Below are 13,664 nucleotides of genomic sequence, written 5' to 3' on the forward strand. Positions count from 1 at the left end.
CGTGTTTCCCAAAAGACCTACCAAGAAATGATCTTAGGTACTGCACTGATGAATATTTTAAAATGTTAATGGTTTTTTTACATACGTATTTTACACTAATCTATTTATATTTATTGAAACTGGTAGTCTTTTACAATAATCAAGTAGTTAAGTAAATAGTAGTCCAGTAATTAAGATTTCTATTAAATTTAATTTTTTAAAAATCAGTTTTAAGACGGTATTAGGTGACCTTAGGAAACACTGACTTAAGCAGTGCTACACTGATTTTGGGGAAACTGGAATAGATGAAGGACCTGCTGGATCAGTTTACACCATCTTTCTATTCCTGGTAGGAAAGGACTTCTGTTTTTGGAAAGGCAATACAAGCACACGGTTAAAAAATACCAACAGTAAGAAGAGTAAAAAATAGTAACCTCTTCCCTGTATTTCCCCAGTGCCCCAGAACAACTGCCAAAAGACTTTTGATTTAAGGTATGTTTTAATTAGCTTCAGTAGTTGTGGCTCGTGGTCTCTAGAGCACAGGCTCAGTAGTTGTGACGCACAGGCTGAGTTGCTCTGTCACATGTGGGATCTTCCCGGACCAGGGCTCGAACCCATGTCCCCTGCATTGGCAGGCGAATTCTTAACCACTGTGCCACCAGGAAAGACCCAAGGATTTTTTTTCTATCCAACTATGAGCTGCTGTCTCTGCTACTACTGTTGGAAGGTATGTAGCTTTAAAGCAAAGAATATATCTTTAAAAGCAAAGGCAGGATAATCCTTGTCCCCATCCTCCCTGTCTTAAATAAACAAATTTATTATTATTATTTTTTGGCATCAAGTAAAACTTTTATGAGTGAGTAAAGTTTGACAGATGACTTGGTTGTGTCTGTACATTATTTCAAAAATATTACCTATCATATGACTTAGAGAACTAAAGAATTTGTCATTTCCTTTGATGGGGAAATGATACTTGATCCCCCATTGCCTGGCCATTGTACATGACTCTGATTATTATAGAACTGCAGTGGTGCTTACAGAGATGAATAAAGGAGGCTCTTGGTTTCCAATTTTATTTTTTGTTTCTTTGTGCCCATAAAAATAATTTTTATACTTTTCTATTTTCTCAGGAAAAAAACATACTTGTGAGGCAGTATCTGACTTATGTGTAACTATACAGTTCTGCATTTGGTTTTGAGAATTATCAGAATATGGAAAAGTGATATTTTCATCTATCTAAAAAGATCAGAGGCTAAATTTTTAATATTTATACAATTTAAAGTCATATTATTTCTGTTTAATATTTGAAGCCTTAACCGTGAAATGGGTGATTTATGGAACACCTAATATCCACAGTGGGTCTTATACATCATTGTATTCTCTGTAGTCATACACATAATAGTTTCTAAAAACTGTTAGTTTGATTTAAATTTGATAGTTAATAGCAGATGATGGGAAAAAACGTTCTTGTTGGGAGCAGAAAGCTAAATCTTTTGAGAAGTGTGTTTAGTATTTATTCTCAACTTAGTCTACTTTAAAATGTTTAAGAGGGACCTTGGGGGACTTCCAGTTTTAAAATAGCCAAGTAACAGTATTTCTAGCCTTTTTTCTCTTGGAAATCCTCTCTAATAATTAGGAGAATAAGGAACAGAAAGCACCATTTTGATGAAACTAGGGAACTTCTGAAATCCCTCATCCCCAGTCACAGCAAATGAAGTTGGAAGAGTGATAACTTACCTCACCGAGCCGACACCTGAGTGCTCATGGATGGTCCACCATTGGGAAGCAAGCAAGTTTACTCTGCACCCCAGAAAAGCACAGGAATTAGAAGTATCAGGTACCTCAAAAGACAGGGATGGGGAAGGGCACTGAACCAGATGTGTTTGAGACTCCAGAAAATTGAGCACAGAAGAGGGCAGAGGTGAGATACGAGACTGAGAACAGGGGTTAAGTGAAAAGTCTACAGACTTAATAGCTGCCCAACTACCCCGCAGCCAGAAGACTGGAATTTGGGAAATGCTTAAGAGATACTGAAGGGTCCTAGAGAAAATGCAGATACTGACTTGTGGATTCCCTAATCAAAAAGCTGGTTTGCCCATCGATTACCCTATAGAGGGGGTCACAGTATAGTCATCCCACCCATGTACACTAATTGCCATGTTATTGCCTCCAAGATGAGACAGACCAAAACAATCAAAAGGAACTTACAGGAAACAGAATAAAAGAGTAGAAGAAAGTATAAATATGTAAACAAAGTCTAATTAATGTCCTCAGAGATAAGAGAAGATAATGGATTTATAATAAGAATAAACTGCTTTAAAAAGAGAAAGAGCAATCAATACAGAAGAGCTCTTCAAAATTAAAAAATTGGCAACCTAAGTTTAAAAAGTCAATAGAACATTTGGAAGATAAAAGTTGAAGAAATTTCCAGGAAAGTAAACAAGAAGAAAAGTAAGATTAGTAGAGAAACTCTTATGTCTGAACTCTGATTAATGGAAATTCTAGAGAAAAATGTGAAGAAATTATCAAAGAATTAATACATAAGAAAATTGCCAGAATTAAAGATCATGGATTTTAAGGCCCATCAGTGCTAGCACCAATGAATGGAAAAGCACCCAGCCCAAGCTCTGTTACCATGACAGAGTCCTAAAGATTAAGTAACAATCCTAAAAGCCCCAGTGACCAAAAAGTTCATTTGCAAATTGTCTGAAATGAGAATGGTGAAACATTCTTTTTAAACAATACTGGTGCAATGGAGAGTTGTTTTTAATTTTTTGTTAAAAATGATCTGTTTAGAATTCCATACCTAGTGTCGACTTAAAAAAAAATGCACAACCTAAAAGTTGAAAATTATGTTTTATTCGGTGGACATACTGAGGACTTAAGCCCAGGAGACAGCCTCTCAAATAGCACTGAGGGAGATAAGGGAGGAGGGGGGGGGGATACATAGGAGTTTTCACAACAAAACCAAGTAATCAAAAGATTGCTGTTAATTAAAGAAAACCAGACTTCTCGAGTTAATGAATTTAGTGCTTTTCCATGTGTGGGAAGATGCAAGAGACTGCGTTTATTGAAGTCATTCCTTTGATATGCACCCTAAAAGGCCAGTATCCTGTTTTTCTCCATCCTGAATCCCCTCAGGGTGCACACTTGGGGGTGGCTATGGCTTGATGGCCTCAACATCCGTTGTTTACTGATATGGCAGGCGACATTCTTTGTCCACACTAGTTAAACTATTATGTGTGAAGTTAGAATATAGACTTTATTTTTAAAGATATAAAAATGTAAAAAAAATTTGCTTCAAACTGTCGCATGAAGAGACGTGATAACTAAATTTAATATGATATTCTGGATGGCATCCTAGAACAGAAGGACACTCAGTAACAAGGCAGTCTGAAAAAATATGAACTTTAGTTAATAATAATGTATCATAATTGGTTCATTTATTGTGACAAATTTACCATACTAATGTAAGATGTTAGTAATAGGATAAACTGGCTTGGAGTGTAGGGAATACTCTGTATTATCTTCACTTTTTTTTTTTTGGTAAGTCTAAAACTTATTTTAAAATCTAAAATCTACTTTTCAAAATGTTTACAAAGTGTATCTTCATGCATCCTTTCTTGGGAAGCTAGATGTGCTGCATAATGAGGGAATAGAACAAGATCTAGAAAACAAGAGCTTCAACCCAGGAGAGACAGTCCAAGGGAATTCCCAAGATTATGTTTTAGAACAATAGCTGTGCCACAGAGTATTCCAGGTTGGAGTAGGATGAAAGCTAGAGTGCTGTGTGAAGGTGATCTTTAAGGGGGGGAAAAAAAAAAACTAATGGAACAAATTGATGGGGTTGATCATGCGGAAAATTATATTGAGAGGCTGTTAGAGACTGGGGGAAAATTTAAAAAGAGAACTACGCAAATGCAATAAAAAGGCAATTTTAACTCCAGGAGAACAAAAACGTTGATTAGGAAAGAGAATGTAATTCTACTATACTGTTTGGTTCACTAGTGGATAATATATTTTTCTAGCCGCAGTAATTGTTGTATAATAAAGAATTTGACTGACCTTTGTTCCTAGGAGGGAGCATCTAGATCCTTGGAATTTCCTAAGTGATAGGAGTGTCTTTGTTATTTATGGTGGGCTCTGATAGTTTATACTAATGAAATCACTCAAGGTGGGACTGTACAGAGCTTCAGGATGGGGGCTGGTCCTGCCAGAAACACCAACCATGTGGTTAGAAGATTGGAGCTTTGAGCCTTGTGATACCAACTCAACCTTCCAACCTCTGGGGAGGGAAAGGGGGGCGGGGTTGGAGATTGAGTTCAGTCCTGTGACCAATGATTCAGTCAACCATACCTTTGCAATGAAACCCACTGAAAACTCTGGACCCTGAAGCTTGATGTAGATTCTTCCTAGTGGGTGAACAGATTGATGTGCTGGGTGAGGGTGGGGGGATGACCTGCCCTGATTCAGAGAAGGCATGGAAGCTCTGCATTTGGGACCGCCCTTGACCTTGCCCTAAGTGGCTTATTCATTTGGTTGGTCCTGATTTGTATCCTTTATTATAAAGCCGTAATCATGAACTGTAAGTTATCCTGAGGTCTGTGAGTCATTCTAGTGAATTATTGAACCTGAGGAGTTATGGGAACCGGGAACTTTGTAGCCAAGTAGTCACAAGTGTTGGTGGCCTAGGGACCCCTGAACTTGTGGCTGGTGCCTGCATTGTGGGCAGTTTTGCTGGGGAACATGTATTTAACCTGTGGGATCTGTACTAACTCTGGGTGGTTAATATCAGAATTGAGTTGCAATATTACAATAAGGTAAACACTGACAAGTGACAGAATCTTGTGATACAACTTCATTGGAAGGATGGGGAAAATATAAAGGGAGTGAAAGTTCTCATCAACCCTAATGAGTCAAGTAATATATTGATGAATCAGGAAATTACAGTGTAACATAGAATTTAGAACATGTAAAGATAAGGAAAAACAATTAAAAGCAATGAAAATGGTTGCTTCTGGGGATGGAATAGGAAGGTGCAGAAGGATAGGGGTAAAGTCCTGCTGTTTTTGGTCTAAAAATTTGTAACTATTATCTTTTTTGGACTAAGTTATGTATTACTTAGACATAAATAAAATCACCTTGAAAAGAAGGAGCTTGACTGTAGGCTGTCAGTAGTTCATCAGGAAATAAACTTGGGACAGTGAGATGTGTGTATGTGGGGGGGTGTTTTGGGGGATGCTATCAGGAAGAGCACCTGTGAGGAAGCAAAGGAAGCCGAGTAGGGCAGAGGGAGAAGTCAAACTGTGATGCAGGAGTCAAACCTGATCCCATGGGAAGCTCTGAACCTGGGATGGCGCTTCAGAGATGCTTAAGTGAAGAAGGGAGCTGGATCTTTGTGTGGACCAGTCATTAGACATGTACTGCCCAGGGGAGGAACTGTAACCTCGGGCAAGGCAGCTCCCTTTGGCTGAGGGCAGTTCCTGGGAGATGCTCACTTGTGAGCTGACAGCAGATAACACTCCTGGCAAGAGGACTGCCTGAAGACCTCTGTGCTGGAAGGGAGGATGTGGTTGGTGCTCTAACAGTACCCACTACAAACTCCAAAAACTGGAGAATCTGGAAAAGGAAGGTTTGATATCCCTTAGGCAAATTTTATAATCTCTAGTCCTGGCATATTCTGAGCTATGCAGGATTATTTTTTTTTTAATTTATTTTATTTTTATTTATTTTTGGCTGTGTTGGGTCTTTGTTGCTGCGCGCGGGGGCTACTCTTCATTGTAGTGCATGGGCTTCTCATTGTCGTGGCTTCTCTTGTTGCGGAGCACGGGCTCTCGGCGTGCGGGCTTCAGTGATTGTGGCGCGCGGGCTCTAGAGCTCAGGCTCAGTAGTTGTGGTGCAAGGGCTTAGTTGCTCTGTGGCATGTGGGATCTTCCCGGACCAGGGCTCGAACCCATGTCCCCTGCATTGGCAGGCGGATTCTTAACCACTGCACCACCAGGGAAGTCCTCCAGGACTATTTTTAAAGTGTGGTATGCTGCTTTAGCTCAGCCTGGGGTTGGCAATTTTAAATACACACAAACACACACACACACACACACCCCCCCCCAGAGTCATCTGTGTTCTTCTGAAATATGTATATTCCAGCCAGAAATTCTAGATGTATTATTTGGAGTGACTTTATTGTAGTTTAATTATTGAGCATTTCTTATTGAGGGATTTTAAAGCACACAATCTGAGAAAATCTGATGTTGCCACTGATTCAATGCTGTAATCACATATAGGATTTGCTTGCTCCACAGTTGTAGAGAATAAACAGAATAATCTAGGTACCAAAGGCTCTGTGAATGGACAGATTGAGTGGCAGACAGATTAGGAGAATATAAGGTACTGTACTTGTAAAGTGAAGAACTTTGAGAAACCAGGTTCTCAGGGAAATCGTCCAAGTCTTGTGTGTTTTGTAGTTTGTAAGACCAAGTAAACGTGAGCATCATTCATGCGTTCAGCAAATGTCTACTGAGCACCTACCTTGTGCACATCACATAGCAAGGAGCCTGGAATCTGGTAGAAGAATTAAGACATGTACACGTAAGAAAATGCAATTCAAAGTAGAGAGTGGTAAGTGCTGAAAGAGAAGTGCATGTAAAGGGCTAAGGGAGCTCAGGGGAGAGAGAGGTTTCTTTTGTTTGAAGTTATCTGAACAGTGGAATTAGTTGGTGGAGTTTGAACAAGCCTTTGAAGGAAGCGGCGAGGAGGTGAGATTCTGGGGATCTTGGAGAGAGCAGAAAAGTTTATCACAGAAGGAAAAGGAGAGAATTGGAAACAGTTAGAAAATGTTTATACTTCATGTGTGACACATTAGTGCATCAGTAACAGGAATACAGTATAAAACTTGGGTCCCCATACTTCCAAAATACTCAGGAGATGAAGAGTTACAGAAATATGCAACTGAATTGATCATGAGGTTGGAGGAACTCTCATATGATACTTAATTTCATATAGATGGGTTCTGCTATGAATGTTTAAATCCATGAGTTAGTAATGTTTCTTGTAAACAAAACCACAATCATAAAAATACATGAGTTACCTTTGGGAGATGCCAGAGAACCAATTTATTTTGAAAACTGGTAAAGGAGAAAAAAAATCAAACATTTATCTTGTGTTCCTGTGCAAACTCTGTATCATTTGTAATCAAATAACTGATGAGGAGTCATTTCTCTATGGAACTATTCCAGCTACTAAATGAAGACGGGATGATAGAATTCAAATATCACCATTTTGCAATCTCTAATGAAATAATGTGTCTCAGCGGTGATCATCAATGGCTGCTAATAAAACAGAAAGTAAGGTTAGCAAACATGTGCCTCCTGATGGAAATATGCAATATCACTTATGAAGTATTCTTTTTTTTTTTTTAAAGATAGAAGGAAGTGAACAGTAATTTAGATTTTGTTTTCTCTAAGCTAATCTAAGGTTTTCGTTGTTATTGTTGTTTTTTTTCTTTTTTTAAAAAAATTAATTAATTAATTTTTTTTTTTGGCTGTGTTGGGTCTTCGTTTCTGTGTGAGGGCTTCCTCCAGTCGCGGCAAGCGGGGGCCACTCTTCATCGCGGTGCGTGGGCCTCTCACTATCGCGGCCTCTCTTGTTGGGAGCACAGGCTCCAGACGCGCAGGCTCAGTAGTTGTGGCTCACAGGCTTAGTTGCTCCGCGGCATGTGGGATCTTCCCAGACCAGGGCTCGAACCCGTGTCCCCTGCATTGGCAGGCGGATTCTCAACCACTGCGCCACCAGGGAAGCCCACTTATGAAGTATTCTTACCCAAAAAATCAAACCTGAATTTGATCATCTACAGCTAACTTTTAGGGGATGGAAGAACATGTTAAATGACATCAGGAGGATGCAATCAGCCTATGACAGGCTGGTTAAGTATAAATGTATGACCTAATGTCTTCAACAAATGACAGGGGGTGGGGCGAGCAGGGAGGGAGAGGAAGAAAAAGAGGAGGAGATAGAGGAGGGGAGACAAAGAGATGGAGACAGATAGATAAGTAGATCTAGATATGATTTCATAACTTATTCCATTATTTCATAATCTATTATGATTATGAAAGATATGACTAGGAAGAATTTAGATATGTTTGCCATATTTCTGCATAGTAAAAGTAGGGACCATGTGTAATTTCAAAGAAGTGGTTTTAAGACAAATACAAGAAAATCCTACTTTATACCATAACTTGTTTTCCATAATTTATAAATGGTTTGGGAAAACTCATAGAGAAGTTCGGGGGGCATCCCTAACCTTTTGGGATGCTATTCAAAACCATGCTATGAATTTGCAACAAACATGATTCCGGTATTTTAGAGGTAAGATACCATGGTGTAGCCTGACCCATTATCATTTTCAAATGTTTATGCTACATAAGGTTTTAGAGGTTTTAAGAGAAATATGCTCTCCCATAGAAGAAATAGATATTATTCAATTTCTACTACCTATAATTAAAAAAAAGTTTATTAAGGTATAACAGATACAGTGTGTACTTAATTGTACAGCTACATGAATTTTTACATACACACATACACAACAAGATACAGAATATTTCCTACATCCTGAAGGTTCCCTTAATGCCTCTTCCCTGTCATCTACCCTGTTACTCGGGGTAGCCAACATTATCACTTCTATCTTTATAGATTAGTTTTGCCCTTTTTGAAATTGCATAAATGGAATCATAACAGCTTGTACACTTTTATCTCAGGCTTTTTTCACTCAACATAATGTCTGGGAGATTTGTTCTTGTTTTGAGTGTATTGGTAGTTTTTTTTTAAATTGCTATTTAGTATTGTGTTAATATATCTGTTTTTTTAACCTCTTTAAAATTAATTTATTATATTTTATTTATTTTTGGCTGTGTTGGGTCTTTGTTGCTGTGCGTGGGCTTTCTCTAGTTGAGGCGAGGGGGGGCTACTCTTCTTTGCAGTGCGTGGGCTTCTCATTGCGTATTGTGTTAATATATCTTAATTTACTTACTCATTCTCTTGTAGTTTATTATTTGGGCATGTTTACCAACTGTACGTAAATAAAGCTACCATGGACATTGTTTTGGTAGACATGATGCCTATTACCTCTTGGAAATTGTTAAGTCATAGATAGGCACACATTTATTTCTGGACATAATGTAAAATCATTTTTCCAAAATGACTGTGTCAATTTACAGTGCCACCAGCAATGTATGAGAGCTCTAGTTGCTCCACATCCTTGTCAACACTTGGTATTGCAGTCTTTTAAATTTTAGCCATTGTCATGGGTATTCATTCCTAAATTTGAGCCACTGGTAATTGCTCCATCTTTTACATCAAGTACAGTTGACCCTTGAACAGCATGGGGGGGTTAGGGGCACGGACCCTCCATGCAGTTGGAAATTCAAGTATAACTTTACATTTGGCTCTCAGTATCTGGATCTTGCATCCGAGGTTTTGCATTTGCGGATTCAACCAACCTTGGATCGTGTAGTACTGTAGTATGTATTTATTGGAAAAAATATCCGTGTATAGGTGGACCCTCACAGTTCAAACCCATGTTGTACAAGGGTCAACTGTATTACACAGGTCTTCTTGTGTCTAATTGGTGGGTCCTAATTGTGGTAAGTTCTACATTGTAATTCTTAAACTAAACTGTTACTTTTTTCTTTTCTCAGTTGTCACAGGTAGTACTGATGGAATTGGAAAATCATATGCAGAAGAGGTAGGTAATTTTCAAGACTTTTCTTTTTGGTATAAGAATATAAGAACAGATATAGAATGATCTCTTATAGTAGTTTTGATTTTTGAAGTTAAAAGCACAAATATAGTGTTGCACCATATAATAGATGTACTTTGTTTCGATCTTGTTAGAAATGCTATGTTTGCTTCAACACAACTTTAAAACAAACTTTTGTGCAAAATGTGTGTCAAACTTTTTATCCTGGAAAGTTGGAGTTGTGAAAATTTTAGTGTAATTTTATTTTATATTGTGTAACTATAGACAGTTCTCAGTTTTTAAAGTTAATTGTTTTGGATTATTTTCCAAAAGGTAGAAAGATTATTAGAGAGTGGTTACATCTCCAAACAAGTCCATGGCGTCATTTTCACAAGAAGGACTGTGATGGACAGATATTGACAGACACAGGCAAAAGATTCAGGTTCTCTGTAATGTAATTGAAGGAAGGGAAACCATGATAGTTTGAAGACCACTGTACAAAGCAGGAGCCTTGGCAGTGCTATGAAGGAGAGCTTCCCTGCCTTCCAGTTCCACAGAGGCACCAATAGCCTCTGATATTGCCTGATTGTGATGAAGGTCCTGACAGATCCATTGAATCTCTCATTTGTTCTTTAAAAAGGGTTTTTAAAAAAAATCCTTTGTTTTCCCAGCTTTTTGAGTATAAAAACTACAGAAAAGTTTGAAGAAGAGTATACAATGAACACCCATACACCTTTCACAAGGATTCGCCAGCTGTTAACATTTTGCTACATTTAACTTATCATTATAATTATAATTTGGCTGGACTATTTGGGAGTTACAGACATTGTAACAGTTCACTCCTAAATATTTCAGCTTGAAGCTTCTGAGAACTAGAATATTCACCGTTGTAACCACAGTACAGTGGTCACACATAGGAAGTTTAACTTGACGCAGTACTATTATACAATATACAGTCCAGATACAAGTTTCCCAATTGTCCCATTAATGTCTTTCATAGAGCTTCTTTTTTCGTTCCAAAATCCATTTAAGGATTATGCATTGCTTCTTAATGTCATATCTCTTGACTAGGAGAGTTCCCCAGCCCCTCCTTTTTTTCTCTTTTTTCTTTTATAACAGTGGCATTTTTGAAAAAACCTAGACCAGTTGTTTTGTAGATTCCTCAGTTTGGATTTGTCTGATTGTTTCCTCATGATTAGATTCAAGTTAAACATTTTTTAGCAGGAATGCTACACAGGTGATACTGTATTTTGAGTTTATCTTATCAGGAGCCACAAGAAGTCCATTTGTTCCTTTATTGATTATGTTAAAATAAATCTTTTATTAAGATGTTGTCTACCATAATTTTCCATTATAAAAGTACCTTTTCCCCTTTGTAATTAATAAAGAATCTGTGGGATGATACTTTGAGACTGTATGAATATTTCATTTCCCAACAATCTTCCACCCAACATGTGTTGCTGTTTTTTGCTTAAATTAGTTGTTACTAGGGTGGTTTAAAAACGGTAATTTTCTGAACTTTTGAATTTTATTTAATTTAATTTTTTATCCAGCAGGTTCTTACTAGTCATCAATTTTATCCACATCAGTGTATACATGTCAATCCCAATCACCCAATTCATCACACCACCACCCCCACCCCCATCGCTTCCCCCCCTTGGTGTCCATACGTTTGTTCTCTACATCTGTGTCTCTATTTCTGCCCTGCAAACCCGTTCATCTGTACCATTTTTCTAGGTTCCACATAATACGCGTTAATATACGATATTTGTTTTTCTCTTTCTGACTTACTTCACTCTGTATGACAGTCTCTAGAACCATCCACGTCTCTGCAAATGACCCAATTTCGTTCCTTTTTATGGCTGAGTAATATTCCATTGCATATATGTGCCACATCTTCTTTATCCATTCATCGATGGGCATTTAGGTTGCTTCCATGACCTGGCTATTGTAAATAGTGCTGCAGTGAACATTGGGGTGCATGTGTCTTTTTGAATTATGGTTTTCTCTGGGTATATGCCCAGTAGTGGGATTGCTGGGTCATATGGTAATTCTATTTTTAGTTTTTTAAGGAACCTTCATACTGTTCTCTATAGTGGCTGTATCAATTTACATTCCCACCAACAGTGCAAGAGGGTCCCCTTTTTTCCACGCCCTCTCCAGCATTTGTTGTTTGTAGATTTTCTGATGATGCCCATTCTAACTGGTGTGAGGTGATACCTCATTGTAGTTTTGATTTGCATTTCTCTAATAATTAGTGATGTTGAGCAGCTTTTCATGTGCTTCTTGGCCATCTGTATGTCTTCTTTGGAGAAATGTCTATTTAGATCTTCTGCCCATTTTTTGATTGGGTTGTTTGTTTTTTTAATATTGAGCTGCATGAGCTCTTTGTATATTTTGGAGATTAATTCTTTGTATGTTGATTCGTTTGCAAACATTTCCTCCCATTCTTAGGGTTGTCTTTTCGTCGTGTTTGTAGTTTCCTTTGCTTTGCAAAAGCTTTTAAGTTTCATTAGGTCCCATTTGTTTAGTTTTGTTTTTATTTCCATTACTCTAGGAGGTGGATCAAAAAAGATCTTGCTGTGATTTATGTCAAAGAGTGTTCTTCCTATGTTTTCCTCTAAGAGTTTTATAGTGTCCAGTCTTACATTTAGGTCTGTAATCCATTTTGAGTTTATTTTTGTTTCTGGTGTTAGGGAGTGTTCTAATTTCATTCTTTTACATGTAGCTGTCCAGTTTTCCCAGCACCACTTATTGAAGAGACTGTCTTTTCTCCATTGTATATCCTTGCCTCCTTTGTCATAGATTAGTTGATCATAGGTGCGTGGGTTTATCTCTGGGCTTTCTATCCTGTTCCATTGATCTATATTTCTGTTTTTGTGCCAGTACCATATTGTCTTGATTACTGTAGTTTTGTAGTATAGTCTGAAGTCAGGGAGTCTGATTCCTCCAGCTCTGTTTTTTTCCCTCAAGACTGCTTTGGCTATTTGGGGTCTTTTGTGTCTCCATACAGAATTTATGATTTTTTGTTCTAGTTCTGTAAAAAATGCCACTGGTAATTTGATAGGGATTGCACTGAGTCTGTAGATTGCTTTGGGTAGTATAATCATTTTCACAATATTGATTCTTCCAATCCAAGAACATGGTATATCTCTCCATCTGTTTGTATCATCTTTAATTTCTTTCATCAGTGTCTTATAGTTTTCTGCATATAGGTCTTTTGTCTCCCTAGGTAGGTTTATTCCTAGGTATTTTATTCTTTTTGTTGCAATGGTAAATGGGAGTGTTTCCTTAATTTCTTTTTCAGATTTTTCATCATTAGTGTGTAGGAATGCAAGAGATTTCTGTGCATTAATTTTGTATCCTGCAACTTTACCAAATTCATTGATTAGCTCTAGTAATTTTCTGGTGGCATCTTTAGGATTCTCTATGTATAGTATCATGTCATCTGCAAACAGTGACAATTTGTATTCCTTTTATTTCTTTTTCTTCTCTGATTGCCGTGGCTAGGACTTCCAAAACTATGTTGAATAATAGTGGCGAGAGTGGACATCCTTGTCTTGTTCCTGATCTTAGAGGAAATGCATTCAGTTTTTCACCATTGAGAATGATGTTTGCTGTGGGTTTGTTGTATATGACCTTTATTATGTTGAGGTAGGTTCCCTCTATGCCCACTTTCTGGAGAGTTTTTATCATAAATGGGTGTTGAATTTTGTCAAAAGCTTTTTCTGCATCTATTGAGATGATCATATGGTTTTTATTCTTCAATTTGTTAATATGGTATATCACATTGATTTGTGTATATTGAAGAATCCTTGCATCCCTCGTATAAATCCCACTTGATCATGGTGTATGATCCTTTTAATGTGCTGTTGGATTCTGTTTGCTAGTGTTTTGTTGAGGATTTTTGCATCTATATTCATCAGTGATATTGGTCTGTAATTTTCTTTTT

General features: G+C 37.6%; 1 protein-coding gene across 1 annotated transcript in view; it reads left to right on the forward strand.

Annotated features, from left to right (window-relative positions):
- Nucleotides 1-13,664, forward strand: part of HSD17B12 (hydroxysteroid 17-beta dehydrogenase 12) — a 165,233-nt gene that overhangs the window by 44,508 nt on the left and 107,061 nt on the right. The window contains exon 2 of the mRNA XM_061201606.1: nucleotides 9,672-9,718. Coding sequence (XP_061057589.1) covers nucleotides 9,672-9,718 — 47 coding nt within the window. The remainder of the gene's footprint in view (nucleotides 1-9,671; nucleotides 9,719-13,664) is intronic.

This window comes from Eubalaena glacialis, chromosome 10 (genome assembly GCF_028564815.1).
Source record: "Eubalaena glacialis isolate mEubGla1 chromosome 10, mEubGla1.1.hap2.+ XY, whole genome shotgun sequence".
Lineage (NCBI taxonomy): Eukaryota > Metazoa > Chordata > Mammalia > Artiodactyla > Balaenidae > Eubalaena > Eubalaena glacialis.